This window comes from Herpailurus yagouaroundi, unplaced genomic scaffold, assembly GCF_014898765.1.
Source record: "Herpailurus yagouaroundi ecotype Mexico unplaced genomic scaffold, PumYag 139, whole genome shotgun sequence".
In the NCBI taxonomy this organism is placed as follows: Eukaryota; Metazoa; Chordata; class Mammalia; order Carnivora; family Felidae; genus Herpailurus; species Herpailurus yagouaroundi.
This window is the reverse complement of record NW_024412394.1, coordinates 156,318-173,804: the sequence shown is the minus strand read 5'-3', so window position 1 is coordinate 173,804 and position 17,487 is coordinate 156,318. Positions and strand designations below refer to the sequence as shown.

General features: G+C 49.9%; 2 protein-coding genes across 4 annotated transcripts; both read left to right on the top strand.

The window, feature by feature from the left end:
• Positions 1-255: 255 nt before the first annotated feature.
• Positions 256-3,966, top strand: PSMB8 (proteasome 20S subunit beta 8). The gene is made up of 7 exons (XM_040473139.1): positions 256-313; positions 943-1,095; positions 1,864-2,011; positions 2,172-2,283; positions 2,704-2,833; positions 3,192-3,396; positions 3,644-3,966. Exons 2-7 carry the CDS (start codon positions 949-951, stop codon positions 3,730-3,732), a joined length of 831 nt encoding a protein of 276 aa, XP_040329073.1. The 5' UTR covers positions 256-313; positions 943-948; the 3' UTR covers positions 3,733-3,966.
• A 1,531-nt stretch (positions 3,967-5,497) lies between these two features.
• On the top strand, positions 5,498-16,515 carry TAP2 (transporter 2, ATP binding cassette subfamily B member). Of its 3 annotated transcripts, none has more exons than XM_040473134.1 (12): positions 5,498-5,674; positions 6,309-6,806; positions 6,896-7,010; positions 8,548-8,678; positions 8,975-9,180; positions 11,948-12,145; positions 12,618-12,746; positions 14,123-14,311; positions 14,462-14,635; positions 15,056-15,215; positions 15,574-15,710; positions 16,065-16,244. In XM_040473134.1, the coding sequence occupies exons 2-12, from the start codon at positions 6,317-6,319 to the stop codon at positions 16,242-16,244; spliced, it is 2,109 nt and encodes a 702-aa protein (XP_040329068.1). In that variant the 5' UTR covers positions 5,498-5,674; positions 6,309-6,316. The 3 variants fall into 3 exon arrangements, with proteins under 3 accessions (XP_040329068.1, XP_040329069.1, XP_040329070.1); XM_040473135.1 differs by lacking the exon at positions 5,498-5,674 and adding an exon at positions 5,711-5,834; XM_040473136.1 differs by lacking the exon at positions 5,498-5,674 and having other exon boundaries at positions 6,317-6,806; positions 16,065-16,515.
• The last annotated feature ends 972 nt before the right edge of the window (positions 16,516-17,487 follow it).

Sequence of the window (17,487 nt, the reverse complement as noted above, 5' to 3'; positions counted from 1 at the left end):
GAGGTGGAAGATGGAGGGCGAGCGCAACTAGAGGAAGTGCAAGCGCGCCAGGCGCTGAGCTGAGTTTACCAGCTGCCCCGCCCCGCCTGGGTCCTTTCCCCCAGAGCTCACCGGGCTCAGAAGTGGCACCTGCCGCGGGTAATTTCAGCCTAGTGGGCGGGGTTGTCTAGTAAATCTCGTCCATTCTGGGAGGGCCATGGTCGTGTGACGTAAACAGTTGCCGGGCAGTTTAGGCCAATACAGGTTGCAAGGAGAGGCGGGGCTTAGAGAAGTTCCCTCACCGTGCTCAGTCGAGCGGGAGTCGTGCGAAGAGGTGCGAGCAGAAAGGGCGGTTCTTGCGGGTGGTTGTAGGTTAGAGGGATCGTTGAACCGGGAGGGGCCCTGAGGGGCCAAGTCGAAAGGTTCAGACACTGAGCCTTCTCCTTCCCCCAGACGCTGCGGGTATATTCCTTTGCCGGTTGTCCCAGAACCTGTCCTCAAGACTCACTGCCCCCACGTCCTCCTCTTTCTCCTACTTTTATAAAATGATGCTTCTGTGAACACCGCAGCTCCCGGAGGTGAAACTGCTCCCTACTTCTCGCTGACTTGTAGCTTTCTGGTTGAGGCTAAGCCTTTAAGACCATACAATCCCATACCCACTTCCTAAGTGTCCAGAAGATGCCCGGCGGCGTGTTGGTGTCTACTGAAATCTCAGCGCCAAGAGGGCTTTCGAAGTCGCCCCCTCTCTTTCTCCTTTTCTTCTGACAGTCTATCATCCATGGTTTCCTCAACCCGTATAAGGGCGGCGCAGAGAAACCTGTTCCTAATATTCCTGGTCTCCAGCCGCCCACTGGCCTCTTCTTGGAAAGGGCAGGGGGATGCGGAAAAAATTCTGCTTCCCTCCCCTTAAGGCTGCGGGCTTTCGCTTTCGCTTCCCCTTTCCGACACATCTCCGGGTCCTAGGCGATCATGGCGCTCCTGGAGGTGTGCGGAGCCCCCCGAGGGCAGAGGAAGGCTTGCGCTTTCTCCACCCTGGGCAGTCAGCTTCGCTCGGACCCTGGACACTACAGTTTCTCTCTGCGATCTCCGGAGTTCGCCCTCCCCCGAGGAATGCAGGTCAGGGTTGTAAGACACCCCGAGGGAAGGCGGGGAGGAGGGTGCAGGGGGATGGGGGGGTCTCCCTTGAGACTACCCAGAGGCCAGGAAACCCAGAGCGGGCCATCCTTCCGTCAAGGAGAGCCGCGTCCAGCGCGCGGTGCCAGGGCGGGGGCCACGTGGGAATCGGGGGCCGACCGCCTGAGGGTTAGAAAGTACAGATTGGGGCAAAGAGTTAGAGGTGTGGTGGAGGAAGACCAGAGAGCTTTCCTGCCAGTTCTCCATCACACGCAAATCACGGAGCCTTTGGCATGGGGCTATTGCATGCTATAGGGGCCGTGGAGTGCCTTGGAAAACCGGCGAACTTTGGCTGTTAGCCTCCTCTCAGCCACTCAACTGTTGTGTCTTGGCTCAGTCACTTAGTCAAGCAAGGTCTGGGGCATCGCTTCTGTAAAATGGGGATATTATTAACAGCACCCATTGTGGGGGTTAAAGGACTTATGAATGGAAAAAAAAAACATTAAAGCCACCCTTACAATGTTTAGTTACGGCGAACGTTTATTTCCTTTCATATCTATTGTGCTGGAAAATGGAAAAGGTTGGTGTCACGTGCTTCTTCTTTTCCCAGGTCATTTCCTTGTAGAGATTGGTTATTAACCGTTCCAGTTATTGGTAGCTGGAGAATCTCTGCCTATCTCTTCGTTCTCAAAACTCTCCGAAGCCCTCTCCTGGAGCCCCGTGATTCAGAAGTTTTCAGTGCCCCTTTCTCTGCCTTTTCTCTCTCATTAGCCCACTGAAGTCTTCCAGTCCCACGGTGGGAATGGAGAAAGGAATGTTCAGATCGAGATGGCCCATGGCACCACCACGCTGGCTTTCAAGTTCCAGCATGGAGTGGTTGTGGCGGTGGATTCTCGGGCTTCTGCTGGGACTTACATCGGTGAGTGTGTGTGTTCCAGCAGGCAGAACCTGGGGAGCTGGGCCCCCCCTCTCAGCAGGAGCCCAACATCTGCACCAAGGCAGAAGCAGATACTGATTTTGGACGCACAGGGAGAGTTGCAGGGTCATTCCTCCTCTCTCAAAACTCCATCTTCTTCCAGCCACCTCAAGGTGTAATAAGGTGATTGAGATTAACCCTTACCTGCTTGGCACCATGGCTGGCTCTGCGGCGGACTGTCAGTACTGGGAGCGTCTGCTGGCCAAGGAGTGCAGGTAGGCGAGGCCTCTCACCTCCCTCCTAAGCCTTTTGGTCAATTCTGAGCCTGGGAACCTCCAGATCACTGCTCCTCATCCTTCGCCCTGTGCTAATGTAGTACTTCACAAAACAGCCTTTTGGTGATAAAGGCCTTCTCCCAAATCTCAGCCTGTGCTCCAGCTAGTAAGCCAGATAATTTGTCAGTCGTTTAGCCCTGGCATCATCAATCCTGGTGGGACGGTATCATTTACTAGGATTTCTTCACGTGGTTTAGATACTTTAAATCCCAAATCTCTCCCTGATCCTTAGATCCTACAAAACCATTCCTCCCAAATGCTTATCTCTTTAATCGCTTCCTGTGTATCAAGTGGGTTGCTCCGAGATCCAGCCTTCTGCCACCTCTGAGTGTTCTGCCCCCCCTACCCTGTTGTACCCAGGCTGTACTATCTGCGGAACGGGGAGCGTATCTCAGTGTCGGCAGCCTCCAAACTGCTCTCCAACATGGTGTTCCAGTACCGGGGCATGGGCCTGTCCATGGGCAGTATGATCTGCGGCTGGGATAAGAAGGTGGGTGCTTTCCATTCTCCATATTGCCTTCGAACAGATGAGAGGCCAGGTTCCCCATCATACATTCCCACTCCCTGCCCTACAAGACGCGCGGCGCAGAGAACACTGGGTTATAGAACCGTTCCGGCATATCCATGGGCTGTTTCTGGGTCCAGATGTGGACCACTGTTTCATAAGCTTGTCCCTTTCGATAAAATAGCTGATTCCAACTTTTTTTTCCTCCCGAAGTTCTGTGATTGTTACTAAGATGCGGTCCTGCAGTAACTCTTTTATCCCCTTTTTTGGCTCATACTTGAACCCGTTTGTTACTAAAAACTCCCTCCCCAATACCAACCTGGAACCTTCTTGCTTCCTATAGGGTCCTGGACTCTACTATGTGAATTCAGATGGGACTCGGCTCTCAGGAAATATGTTCTCCACTGGCAGTGGGAACACCTATGCCTATGGGGTCATGGATAGTGGCTACCGGCCCGATCTGAGTCCTGAAGAGGCCTATGAGCTGGGCCGCAGGGCTATCGTTTACGCCACCCACCGAGACAGCTATTCTGGAGGTGTTGTCAATAGTAAGAGACCAATGCTACCACTACCACGCTCCCGGGTGGGGAGGGGGGATTTGAGATTGGGAGTGTCAGGGGAGGCACAGTAGGGAGGAGGTTTTCAGCATCAGAAGAGGGGCATTGACGGTCTCGTAATAAGGTATGTTTGGAGCCTATGTTTCAGCGTCTGTTATTGTCACCTTCCACATAACACCATTGACAGAAACTTGCTGAAGTGAAAGGTGACTCCATGTTCATTCTCATTTGCCCACAGTGTACCACATGAAGGAAGACGGTTGGGTGAAATTGGAAAGTACAGATGTCAGTGACCTGCTGCACCAGTACCGGGAGGCTAGTCAGTAATGGCGGCGGCCAGACACGCCTTCTCTGGCAAAACGTGGCCGACTCAGGGACCAGGCCAGCTTACACCCCACAGGAAAGAGGGGCCTGACCTGAGCTCTGTGGAAGCGAACCAGCGGCCAGTGGGGGCAGGGTGGATTTTACCCTATTGGGTGTTCTCCGTTCCAGGGATCATTCCCCCTCCCCCAGCCTCTGGTTGCCCCACTAAACACAATAAAGGAAAATGGTTATAAGTGCCTCTGTGTCGTGGCCGAGTGGGCTTGAGGCTGGGGTTGTTGTGCGGAGGGGCAGGAAATAGAGAAGTTTTCCCTGAGAAGAGACCCAAACCCCTACCTAAGAAATGGGGCTTCACCAAACATTTCTCTTGGGCTTTCCTTCCACACTCCTCTCTCCATGCCCCCAGGAAGGCCCATCATTGTCTGTGGACACATATTTGCCATTTAGTTTAGGTTAGGATCCTTTTTTATAGGGACGCGACCTAAAGACTCCTGTGTGGTCCATTGTTAATGGTCTGGGTGTCTGGGAGTAGGGTACTAGAGCAACTGTTTTTGACTTTGTGAAGTCAGATGAAAAAGCTTCCACCTCACATGTATATGGTGATTGTAAACATGGTACCATTTACCTCAAATAACACTTTGGAGATACTGGATATTGAATGCAAAGATGGACACTACGGGTTCCATTTCATGATGGGTCATGACAGGACCATGACTGAAGAGGAAAAGGACTCCTTGAAGAGGAGAATATGAAGAAAAAGTAAGCAGGTTAGAAATATGAAACAGACATGAGATTTTTTGAGTCACGCTGGAGGTGCGTGTCATGGGGTATGTCACCTCTTAAGGAGTTAGTCAGAGGACAGACCTGAAAGTAGGAAGTAGCTGAACAGGGAGCTTTTGCTCAACAGGGAGAGAGCCTTCAAATCCCAGAATGGCAAGGTTGGAGTGATTTCAGTAACCCCCTACTTCAACCCCCCCACCCCTCTTTAAACCAGAAGTGCCTCATTGGTAAACACCCCAGTAACAAAGGGGTAGTTTGGAATGCAAGTGATCCTTACTTTGGGGATATTTTGAGTTTGGCAGGTTGTTTCAATCTGAAGAGCTAGTTCTGGAATAAACAAACCTGCATGTTCCATAGATGGGCCCTGGGTCAGGCGGGATTTAGAATACTGTTTACGGCTTAATCACTGTTAAAATACACCAGGAAAAAAGTCCATTTTCCTCATATGCCAAAGGAGCTCCCAACGTAATTTGAAACGCAAATGTCGAGGCATCTGAACAAGTGCTCTGCTCAAGGTACTATGTTGAGGGGGCAGATGAAAATGAAGAATCAGGGCCTTTTGGCTCAAAATCTGGTTAAGTGGAAACCCACGTAGGCCCTGGTGAAAGTGTCTGGAACCTTCTATCTAGGAGAGGTCCTGAGCGTTTTTCGCTCAGGATCTGGCCCTGTTTTGATCCCAGACCCTAAAACTGGGGCTTGGTTGGAGGAAGAGGCAGATCTCAAAATAGGACCAGAGCTTCAGGTAGTAAGAGTTTGAGGCGAGAAAATCTAGTGGTTCTCCAACGACAAAACATCTCAGCTCTTGAAATAGCTTTATTTTACTTAATGACAATTTAAAAACGCTTGCAACAGTGTTCTGTTCCAGAGTAACTGTTGCTAAGGGCAGGAAGCTCACTGCCAGGCTTGGCGAATGCTCGCCCGGCTCCACACTGGGGCTCCGCGGTCGGCAGGTGTCGCGCGTCCCCTGCTGGCGGCCCTTCCCAGAACCGGGGCTGGGTCTGGGGAAGAGAAAGCGAAAGCGGCGGGCGCCGGGACTCCCCAGCTCGAGGAGCGTCGCGGGCAGACAGAAGGGGGAAACGAAGGTGAGCCTGGGCGAGCGAGTTTCAGAGCTCGGGGCTCAGCACGTAGCAGAAAGCCCTCCGGAACTGCAGTCCCAAAGCCGCCGCTGGTGAGTTCGTGCGGCCGGAAGCCTGGAGCGCTAACGGACGCATCCCGACCCGCCACCCACTCCGCGCCCCCTGCTGCCCGTCCCCCTGGACCCCGGGGAGTGCGAGGGAGCCGGGCGGGGACCGCAGGGCGGCTCTTCGGAACTCGGCTGCGGCGGACGGGTGGGGGGTGGGGGAGGCGGAGGGGTCGGGGTCGGGGATCACGGGAAGTTTTTTTAAAGGATGAGGCTCCTGGGGCGCCTGGGTGGCTCATTTAAGCGACCGATTTAGGCCCAGGTCATGATCTTGCGGTCTGGGGGCTCAAGACCCGCATCAGGCTCTGTACTGGCAGCTCAGAGCCTGGAGCCTGCTTCATATTCTGTCTCTCTCTCTGCCCCTCTCCCGCTCATGCTCTGTCTCTCTCAAAAATAAACAAACATTAAAAAAAAAAAAAAAAGGATGAGGCTCCCTCTGCTCGGCAGGATGCCTTGTATGGTAGGAGAGACGTACTTATGCGCACCGGGGACCCAGGGGATCTTTCAGGGTAGGGGTGGGTAAAATGAGAAGCCGATGGGCGGGTTGGGCAGAGTCGGGATGGTGAGGCTAAGGGCGAGGATTGGGACCCCACCTCTGTAATTCCTCATCTTCCACCCGTAGATAACACCATGCGCTTCTGTGGCCTGAGAGCCTGGGCCTTCCTGCTGTTGGCCGACTTGGCTCTACTCTGGCTGCTTCAGGGGACTCTGGGGGCTCTGTTTCCCCGAGGGCTTCCAGGCCTGTGGCTGGAGGGGACCCTGCGACTCGGAGGGCTCTGGTGGCTGCTACAGGTGGGAGGACTGCTAGGATTGGTGAGAACACTGCTGCCCCCTCTCTGCCTGGTGATCCCGCTGTTTCTCTCCCTGAGAGCCCTGGTTCCAGGGGCCTTGAGTGCTCCCCCAGTCAGAGTGGCTTCGGCCCCTTGGAGCTGGCTGCTGTTGGAGTACGGGGCTGCGGGGCTAAGCTGGGCAATGTGGGCCCTGCTGAGCTCTCCAGGAGCCCAGGAGAAGCAGGGCCAGGAGAACAACACAGACTTGATGTGGAAGCTGCTGAAGCTCTCCAGGCCAGACCTGCCTTTCCTCCTTTTGGCCTTCATCTTCCTTGGTGGTGCCGTATGGGGTGAGTCAGGAGAGGGCATCGTGAATTGGGGGTTGGCAAAGGTCCTTGGTGCCGGCACATTCATCTGTTCTCCTTCATACCTATTCCAGGGGAGACATGGATCCCTTACTATACTGGTCGTGTCATTGACATCCTTGGAGGGGATTTCAAGCCTGATGCCTTTGCCAGGGCCATCTTTTCCATGTGCGTCATATCCGTTGTGAGGTAGGTGATGTTTGGGTCCATTTGGTAGTCCCACATCTTTACAGGTACCCTCCATTTCCTAACTTTGTTTTCATATGCTTTTGTTCACAAAGCATAAAATAGTTAAACTAAAATATGTCTGCGTTTATTTATTCACCATTCTATTTTACACACCCATTCACTCATTCTTTCATTCACCATATTTACCCAACATTGTACTTCCATTCCATCCTTGCTACCCTTTGCTGAAACCAGTTACTCAAAAGTACTTATTGGTCAAGCCACTGCTTTTTTTTTTTTTTTTTTTAAATCAGTTCTCTATTCTCTTTGCTTCTTTGTGGCATTTGGCATTTGAATAATCTCTTATTATTGATCTCTTTCTTCAGTAAGCTTTTATAGACTCCCTTTATACTTCCCAATCCACTCTATATCCTCTGGAGAATTTTTTCTCCTTCTCTGGGCCCTCAAATATAGTCTTTCCTCATGACCCAGTTCTTTGATTCTAAGAAAGCGTTTTCCTCTTGGGCGAGCTCAGCTCATCTGTGCAGGTGACTCCGGGATCCATATTTCTACACCCAGCCCCAATCTTATAATCCGGTTGCCTCCTTGTCATTCCCATTGGACAACCCACTCTCATCTCACACTCCACATACCCAGAGCTCCAAATGTATCATACTCCCTCCTGGTCTTCTTGAAAGTGGCTTCCTCTTCTTATTCCCATTTATGAAATCATCAGTTTCCTAGGCTCCAAGGAGCAGTATCATTGATGCCTTTCTGATGTTCAGACACTAGCCCCATCACTCTCTGCTTTCAAAGTGTTTTTCCTGTGGCTCTTTTCTGTCCATTCTCACTGTGATCTCCAGAGTTCAAACCCTCTTCATTTTACATCTGACGACCCCAGCAGCCTTCTAAACAGAGTAACTAGGTTTGTGTTGGAAGCCATATTTTGTGAAGTACTTGCTTCTGTGCTTTCACATTTTTCCTTTAAGTTTTGTTGGAAAAGCGGTTGGTCTAAGAGGAATTCTCAACAGCAGGGACAGCAGAGATGAGGGAACAGCATGACTCTGGGGCTCCAGAGAATGGGAGGGCAAGGGAATTCATTGCTGTGGTTCCCACAATAAAGTATGTGGGACGAGGAAGAAAGACCTCAGAGTGGGGAGGAAAGAGACCAAGACAGAGGGGAAGGCTGGGAGGACAGCACCGAAGGAGGCCAGGTCAGAAGCAAGTCATAGGCTATTTCTCTTGACGACATCTCTTCATTGCTGTTACAGTGTTCCCTTGTGCCTTGCGTGGAGTGAACCCCAGAAATGCTCATGGATTTGTATGTGTTATGATTTTGTTCCCATATCTAGCTCACCGGGACCTGTTTTTTCTGTCTCTGTTTATTCCCGCCCCTCCCCTTGTCTCCCTCTCTGTTTCTCTTCTGCGTCTCGTGGCACACTTTCTGCAACCTTGCATTTCTTTTCATTCCGTGATTTCTCCTCTGCTTCCCTCACTCATTTCCTCCTTCCCTGCATCTGTTTTCCTGTTCATCCCCTGTCTCCTCCCTACCCCACAGCTCCCTGTGCGCAGGCTCCCGAGGAGGCATCTTCACCTTCACCGCGTCCAGTATCAACGTGCGGGTCAGGGAGCAGCTTTTCTCCTCCCTTCTGCGCCAGGACCTCAGTTTCTTCCAGGAGACTAAGACAGGTGGGGCCTGGAGTCCAGGTGTGGGATTCCCCTGGACACTTCTTGCCCCTCAGTGACCACTACCCCTCCCCGCCCCACCCCCAAACAGTTTCTCTTCCCGCCTCCACCGGCCGTGCCCGCACAAGGAGCTGCTGTGCTCTTTGGGACAGGGTAGTGGGGTGGCTTCCACCCGTCTCTCTGCAACTGAAGGGGGTGTCTGGATGAGGGGGCTGTGTCAATGGGGAGGGTCGGGGCGGGGGGTGTCTCTGGGGCTCTTCCATTACACACCATTTCCTCCCCGGCTCTGTCCTCCCCAGGGGAACTGAATTCAAGGTTGAGCTCGGATACCAAAATGTTGAGCCAGTGGCTTGCTTTTAATGCCAATGTGCTCTTGCGAAGCCTGGTCAAAACGGTGGGGCTGTATTGCTTCATGATCAGCCTGTCCCCTCGACTCACCCTCCTCTCTTTGCTCGAGATGCCTCTGGTAATAGCTGGTGAAAAGATGTACAATGTCCGCCATCAGGTATGTGTGGCTGTTGGGGAATCCCCAGGGGAGAAGAAAGCTCTCCCAAAGGTCTTCTCTTCTCAGCCCCAAGAGCAGCCATTCTGACAGGCTTCAGAAGGGCCCTGACCCCTGGGACTTTATATAAATGTGTGTGTGCATATGTGTGTGTGCATGTGTGTGTGTGTGTGTGTGTATGTATGTGTGTGTTTGAGAGAGAGAGAGAGAGAAGGAGACAGGAAGGAGAGGGAGCATTTTTCTGGGGAGAGGATAAACTTTTTTTTTTAATTTTTAAAAAATATTTTACGTATTTTTAAATAGCATACAGAGAGCAGACAGAGGGGGACAGAGGATCAGAAGCAGGCTCCATGCTGACAGCAGAGAGCCCAACATGGGGCTCAGTCTCATGAACCCTTTAGATCATGACCTGAGCCGAAGTCATACACTCAACCGACTGAGCCACCCAGGCGCCCCGGGAGAGGATAACTTCTTATCAGATTCTCAAAGGAGTCTGTACATACCTTCCCCACAAAAGATTAAAAGTGCTGTCTTAGAGGGTTTTAGATAGAATTTTCCCCTTTATAATTAGGGGAGGGAATTTGGATGGAGTGTAGAGAAAAGTAGAAACATGGAGTCAGGAAGTCCTGAGTCTGAATATCAGCTCCACTTTCTCTCTTTTTACAAAGATTGTGGTAAAGTATATATAATGTAAAAATTACCATTTTTACTGTTTTTAATTATGCCATTTCAGTGGCATTAAGTGCACTCCACATTGCTGTGCAACCATCACCACCCTCCATCTCCAGAACTTTCTTCATCTTCCCGAGCTGAAACTCGGTACCTAAGTAGATGATAACTCCCCATTTCCCCTCCTCCCGGCGCCTGGCAATGACCATTCTACTTTCTGTCTCTATGAATTTGATTACTCTAGGTATCTCATACAGGAGGGATCATACAGTAGTTGTCTTTTTGTGATGGCTTATTTCATTTACTGTAATGTCCTCCAGGTTCATTCATGTGGTAGAACGTGTCAGAATTTTCTTCCACTTCAAGGCTAATCATCCATTGATGCATAGACCAGTTTGTTTATCTGTTGCTGGACACTTGGGTAGCTTCCACCTTTTGGCTATAGTGAATAATGCTGCTGTGAACATGGGTGTGCAGATATCTGTTCGAGTCTCTGCATTCAGTTCTTTTGGGCATATGTCCAGCAGTAGAATCACTGGATCATATGGTGCCTCTGTATTTAATATTTTGAAGAGCCGCCATACTGGTTTCCACAGTGCCTGCACCATTTTACGTTCCCACTGGCAATACCCAGAGATTTCTGTTTCTCCACATCCCGCTCCGGCACTTGTTATCTTCTGTTTGTTTCTTCTTTATTACGTTCCCCAGTACTTAGCATAGAACTGGAAGTTTGTACCTTTTGACCACCTTCCTCTAATCAATCCCTTATTGAACCTACAAACCGCAAGATCACGACCTGAGCCACCCCTGCCTCCGTTCTCTGGTAACTGCAGATCTGATGATCTCTTTTTCTGTGGAATTTTTTTTTTCTTTAGATTCCACATATAAATGACATCATAGAGTATTTGTCTTACTCTGTGTAGCTCATTTCACTTAGTGTAATGCCCTCAAGTTCCATCCATGTTGTCGCAAATCGTGGGATTTTCTTCTTTTTTATGGCTGAATAAAATTCTGTTGTATACATATATGTACCACTTTTTAAAAAATAAGGACTGGGGTGCCTGGTTGGCTCAGTGCTTCGGCTCAAGTCATGATCTCATGGTTCGTGAGTTCGAGCCCCATGTCGGGCTCTGGCTCTGTGCTCACAGCTCAGAGTCTGGAGCCTACTTCGGATCCTGTGTCCTCCTCTCTCTCTGCCCCTCCCCCACTCATGCTTTGTCTTTCTCTATCTCTGTCTCAAAAATAAAATAAAAAGCATTAAAAATAAAAAAAAATAATAAAAAATAAGGGCCACCCTAATGGTTATGAAGTGATATCTCACCATGGTTTTGATTTGCATTTCCTTAATGATTAGTGGTGTTGAGCATCTTTTCATGTGCTTATTGGCTATTTTTATATATTTTGTGGAGAAATGTCTATTTAAGTCCTTTGCTCATTTTAAAAATTGGGTTGTGTTTTACTTGTTGAGTCGTAGGAGTTCTTTCAATATTCTGGAGATTAGCCCCTTATCAGATACATAATTTGGAAATGTTTTGTCCCATTCTGTGGGTTTCCTTTTCTCTCTGTTGGTGGAGTCCTCTGATACATGAAAGTTTTTAATTTTGATGAAGACCAACTTACCTGTTTTTTCTTTTGTTGCTTGTGCTTTAAGTGTCACATCCAAGCAATCATCGCCAAATCTAGTGTCCTGAAGATTTTCCCCTATGTTTTCTTCTAAGAGTTTTATGGTTTTAGCTGTGGTTTAGGTTTTTGATCCATTTTGAGTTACATCCCCACCTTTTGTTAACTAGCTGTGGCCCTTTAGGAAAACTACCCCTTCTTTCTTCATTCAGACACTGAAACTGGTGTGAATTACCTTAAATGAAGGAACACAAATAGCGTGTATCTCCCACACTACCTAGCACTGAGACCTTGGTAATATTTTGTTCCCTCCCTCTCGGCTGTCATGAGTCCTCCTGGAAAGAAATGGAAGAAGAGTGAAAGAGGACAGTTTGATATTTTTAGGTAGATCAGCAGAGCATCCCAAGGGCAGGAATGAGACCTGGGGGTGTCCTATCTTCTCCCAAGTCAGCCCCTCATAGCTCCTGCCCTCCTTTCCCAGGCAGTGCTCCAGGAGATCCAGAACGCAGTGGCAAAAGCAGGGCAGGTGGTGCGGGAGGCAGTTGGAGGGCTGCAGACTGTGCGCAGTTTTGCGGCCGAGGAGCTGGAGATCTGTCTCTATAAGGAGGCCCTGGAGCGATGCCGGCAGCTGTGGTGGCAACGAGACCTGGAACATACCCTCTATGGGCTCTTTCGGAGGGTGAGAAGGCTGCATGGCAGGGGATGGAGGGGAGAGGTGAGGGGGGGTGGGGGCCCAAGGGGCCTGGGGGTGTGGGGGAGTGCGGCGCGGTGGGGGGTGGGGGGTAGGACCTAGGTAGGGGCAAGGAAAGCAATGGGAAACTTCCAGCTCATCCTGGGGTCTCTGCTGTTCAATGTGGTAGGAGTGGGGAGGGCAAAGAATGTGGACTCTTTCTCAGTGCCTTTCTCTTTTTTTAAATTTATTTGTTTTGAGAGAGAGAGAGAGAGCGCGAGCGAGCGCGCATGATCAGGGAGCAGGGGAAGGGCAGAGAGAGAACATCCCAAGCAGGCTCTGCACTGTCAGCATGGAGCCCAATGCGAGGCTCGAACTTACAAACCGCGAGATCATGACCTGAGCCAAAATCAAGAATGTGACACTTAATGGACTGAGCCACTGAGGTGCCCCTCTCAGTGCCTTTCTTTTCACCTTCCAGATGGTGCGTTTGGGAATGCAGGCACTGATGCTGTACCGTGGATTGCAGCAGATTCTGGCTGGGGACCTTACCCAGGGTGCACTGCTCTCCTTTCTGCTCTACCAGGAGGTGGCGGCCACGCATGTGCATGTGAGTCAGGAACCTGTGCATACTGTTTGTCCCCCTGTTTTCTTTCCTCTCTGGCCTCTGGGCCTTCGGCTTTATCTGCTGCCCTTAAAAATACAAAACAAAACAAAACAACCCCCAACTCATTGTGTTATGGAGAATTTCAAACATATGCAAAAAAAAAAAAAAAAAAAAAGATAAACTGTAATGAATCTGCATGTACCCATCACCTACTTTAAAATTCTCAACTCATGGCCAGTCTGTCTCCTCTGTACCCCCACCCATGTTATTTTGAGGCAAATTGAAGATACAGTTTTATCTGTAAATGCTTTAGTACGTATCTCTAAATATCTCTATATTTACAAAATCTGGCCACAAAGCCCTCATCACACCAAAAAAAAAAAAAAAAAAAAAAGTCAAGTAATTCTTCAAATTCATGCACTACAGTGGTTTCATACAGGTAACATATGTGTATGTACTCCATTTATCTCTCTCTTGTGTATATGTGTGGGGGCGTCAGCCATGAATGCTCAGTGCCTAGACCCCTTGAATTATTAGGATTTGCAAAACAGGGACACATTCCCCTTCCTCCATTTACTAGCCTATGCAGGGAGACTTCCCCTCATCTGCTCTTCGGTTACCCAGTGGTACAGGTTGAGTAGGAAAGGCAAAAGAGCATTTAGTTCTTCCCCAATATTTACTGGTTTTCAAAAAATAATTAGTTACTTGGTCTTGATCTTTATTGTATAATTTTCCTAGATGTTTGTGAAACATCTTACATGTATGGAGAATTGGGCTAGGTACACTGATGGCTGTAAAGATGAGGTGGGCACCGTGCCTGCTTTTAAGGAGCTCCCTATCTATCTAGTTAGACAAGACGGAGTGTGCCCAAATGATACGGAACAGTGATAGGAAAGGTCTGGGGATAGAAATAGTGCCATATGGGAGGGGTGTGGACCTCTCCATCCTTTACGTTGTGAATTGGCAGAAGTGGGGTTTTGGGTTGCCTTTAAATTCCATCTAAATTATACATTTGAAGGTAGGGAATCCTTTATTTTTTAAAAAATTTTTTAAGTTTATTCATTTTTGAGAGAGAGAGAGACAGAATGTGAACAGGGGAGGGGCAGAGAGAGGGAGACACGGAGTCTGAAGCAGGCTCCAGGCTCTGAGCTGTCAGCACAGAGCCTGACACCAGGCTCGAATTCACGAATTGTGAGATCATGACTTGAGCTGAAGAGGCTTAACACACTGAGCCACCCAGGTGCCCCTAGGGGATCCTTTATGGATGAGGGGAGGAGAGACTTGGCCAGGGTGTCGCAGGGGAGTTTGTGAGGAGCTGGGGAGTTGGCGTCTGGGGAAGCTACGTTTGATTAGCTGACCCTTCCCTTTCTGTTTTCCAGACCCTGGTATACATGTGTGGAGATATGCTCTGCAACATAGGGGCTGCCGAGAAAGTTTTCCAATACCTGGACCGAGAGCCAAATATGCCTCCTTTGGGGACGCTGGCGCCTTCCACTCTGCAGGGGCTTGTGGAATTCCAAGATGTCTCTTTTGCATATCCCAATTGCCCTGACCAGCCTGTGCTCAAGGTGTCTGAAAGGGGGAGGGAACCTGGACCCCTCGCTCCCAGGGGGCGAGGCCTGTAGACCATTTGCCTCTGAGAAGTTGATCTTACCTCTGACGGAAAGAGAAGGGGAGGGTCCGGAGGCAAGCCTCTAACTGTTTCCTGACTTTTCTAGGGGCTGACGTTCACCCTACGTCCTGGTCAGATGACTGCACTGGTGGGACCCAATGGGTCTGGGAAGAGCACCGTGGCTGCCCTGCTGCAGAATCTGTATCAGCCCACTAAAGGGCAGGTGCTGCTGGACGGGAGGCCCGTCTCCCAGTATGAACACTGCTACCTGCACCGGCAGGTGGGTGGGGAGGAAGAAGAGGGTTAGGAGGAGATAGGAGGGAAGAACCATGTGCAGACAGCATGGGAGATCCGTGGAAGAAACACAAGGAGCCCGTGCTTTTTTTTCTTTTTTAAGTTCATTTATTTGGAGAGAGAGCGAGTGTGTGTGTGTGTGTGAATGGGGGCAGGGCAGAGAGAGAAGGAGAGAGAGAGAATTCCAAGCAGGCTCCATGTTGTCACGTGGAGCCCAACTCGGGCCTCGATCTTATGAACTGTGAGATCACGATCTGAGCCGAAATCAAGAGTCAGATGCTTAACCGACTGAGCCACCCAGGCGCCCCATGAAGAGTCCATTCTGAGGGAGGCAGACGAGGAGGTAAGGAGGATCCCTGCCATGGGGGTTTACGCACAGCCCTCTGCGCCCATCGCCTCTGCACAGGTGGCTTCGGTTGGGCAGGAGCCTGTGCTGTTCTCGGGTTCTGTGAGGGACAACATTGCTTATGGGCTGAAGAGCTGCGGTGATGAGAAGGTGATGGCTGCTGCCCGTGGTGCCAGTGCAGACAGGTTCATACAGGAGATGGAGCATGGACTGGATTCAGGTACCTTCGGTCAGAAGAGAAACTGGAGATTCTTGGGGGTGTGGGTTGTGTCCCCGCAAGTCCATGTCTGGTGTTTCCTTGCCCTTTGCTTGGCTCCGACCTCTCCTTCCCCAACACCAGGAGTTCTTTAGTTGCCCGTCCTGTCCGGGAATCTTTGTTCCCAACAGCCGGTGGGAGTAGTGCTCCTCTATGAAGCGTGCTCCCTCTATGAGGGCAGCCCCCACAGGTCCTCACACCGGCTCTCATACCCCCTGATGCGTGCGAGGGGAAATACCAGTTGTACACTTGCCCCTGCTCCTGAGGAGGACGTTGTTGTGGCCACTGGTGTCTGAAGAAGGGTATTTCTCCATTTCTTCAGATGTAGGGGAGAAAGGGAATCAGTTGGCTGTGGGACAGAAACAATGTCTGGCCATCGCCCGGGCCCTTGTGCGGGACCCACAAGTCCTCATCCTGGATGAAGCCACCAGTGCCCTGGACGTCCAGTGTGAGCAGTCTGTAAGTACTGGTGTGGGAGGGCAGGACAGTGGGACCTGAGGAGGCACGTTTGAAGGACCAGTCTATGCAGAATTGGGCGGATGAGTCTCTGAGTCTCTGTGCCTTTTCAGGGGGTGGGGAATGGAATGGAGAATACCGGGTGTGGGAACACCCCCTCTTTCTCCACAGCTCCCTTTTCTATCCGCCTCCTGCAGTGGGACAGCTGAGAGGGAAGGGCAGTTTATCTTGCACTCATTCCAACTTTCTGGTCTTTCATGCTTGCTTCACCCTGTGCCACAAGAGATGGTGCCCACTGGGGACGTGGTGCCCACCCCGTTCTTACCTTTCTGAGGTGTTGTGACCCTCCCCCTTCAGCTGCAGGACTGGAGATCCCGCGGGGACCGAACGGTGCTGGTGATCGCGCACAGGCTGCAGACGGTGCAGAGTGCGGACCAGATCCTGGTGCTCAGGCAGGGAGAGCTGCTGGAGCACACTCAGCTCGCCGAGGGGCAGGACCTCTATTCCCGTCTGCTGCAGACACACCTGGAGGACTGAGGCCCCAGGACACCAAGCCCTCTCATGGCCACCTCCGTGACCCAGAGCAGCTCGTGCTTTCAGTTTCCCTGGGCTCGTGTCTCTGGGTAGTCATTCCTGGAGTCTGGGAGCATGCTGGAAGTTTGGACCACGTGTGCTCTTATTGCGGCTGGCAGTGGGGGGGGGGGGCGGCGTTATCTGTGACCATTTCCCTGGTGCTGAGTAGTGTATTGTGATATAATACATCTATTTAAAAATTGTTTTCTTATTAAAAGAGGCTCATAAATATGGAGAACAAACTGAGGGTTGCTGGAGGGGTTGCGGGAGGGGGGATGGGCTAAATGGGTAAAGGAGCATTAAGGAATCTACTCCTGAAATCATTGCTTCACCATATACTAACTAATTTGGATGTAAATTTTAAAAAGTAAAAAAAAAGTCAAATTACAAAAAAATTGTTTTATTACGTAAATGGCACATATTCGTAAAACTAACCCTTGTTTCACTTTCCAGAAGTAACCGTAGCTACTACTTTGCCAGCTATCCTATCAGTGTCTTATCCGTTCTTTCAGATAAATATTAGCCAATATGACATAAATATTCACCAGGTTGCCTCTCTGTATCTTTCCCCATTCTCACTGATGTCTGTAGAGTATGGGGTGGGAGTAGAGCACAGTTCCCTAATTAACAGTGTTAATAAGACATTTGATAATATCTACCATTTATTAGAGTTTTAATATGAATAAGAACTATGCTAAATGTTTTTCAGGTATTATCATATTTAGTCCTTTTCCTCTCAACCCTATGAGATTGGTTGTTATTATCCCCATCTTACAGATGAGGAAACAGTCTCAAAGACATTAAATAACTTCCAAGGTTATACAGTGGTGGAGTTGGAGTTGAATCCAGGCCTGACCTCTGAGTCCACAATCTCAACCAACAAATTATATTATATCTTGTGTTCATAATCTTGAATTCATAATCAGATCAGGTAAATGGCTCTGAATCCACTCTCTCTCTCTAGTCCCGTTGTTATTATAACTTGTATTTAGTCTTAGGGGCATCTGGATGGCTCAGTCAGCTGAGCATCTGACTCTTAATTTCGGCTCAGGTCATGATCTCATGGTTTCGTGGGTTCGAGCCCAGCATCAGGCTCTGTGCTGACAGTGTGGAGCCTGCTTGGAATTCTTCCTTTCTGTCCCTCTTCGGTTTAAGCTCTCTCTGTCCTCTCTCAAAATAAATAAATAAGTAATTAAAAACTAAAACA

Bases quoted from the DNA above. Each gene is read 5' to 3' on its own strand.
- PSMB8 (XM_040473139.1), top strand. From the start codon at position 949: ATGGCGCTCCTGGAGGTGTGCGGAGCCCCCCGAGGGCAGAGGAAGGCT. The intron at 1,096-1,863 runs GTCAGGGTTGTA...CTCTCTCATTAG, and splicing joins CCCTCCCCCGAGGAATGCAG to CCCACTGAAGTCTTCCAGTC. The intron at 3,397-3,643 runs GTAAGAGACCAA...ATTTGCCCACAG, and splicing joins TTCTGGAGGTGTTGTCAATA to TGTACCACATGAAGGAAGAC.
- TAP2 (XM_040473136.1), top strand. From the start codon at position 6,317: ATGCGCTTCTGTGGCCTGAGAGCCTGGGCCTTCCTGCTGTTGGCCGAC. The intron at 14,312-14,461 runs GTGTCTGAAAGG...TGACTTTTCTAG, and splicing joins CTGACCAGCCTGTGCTCAAG to GGGCTGACGTTCACCCTACG. The intron at 15,711-16,064 runs GTAAGTACTGGT...CTCCCCCTTCAG, and splicing joins ACGTCCAGTGTGAGCAGTCT to CTGCAGGACTGGAGATCCCG.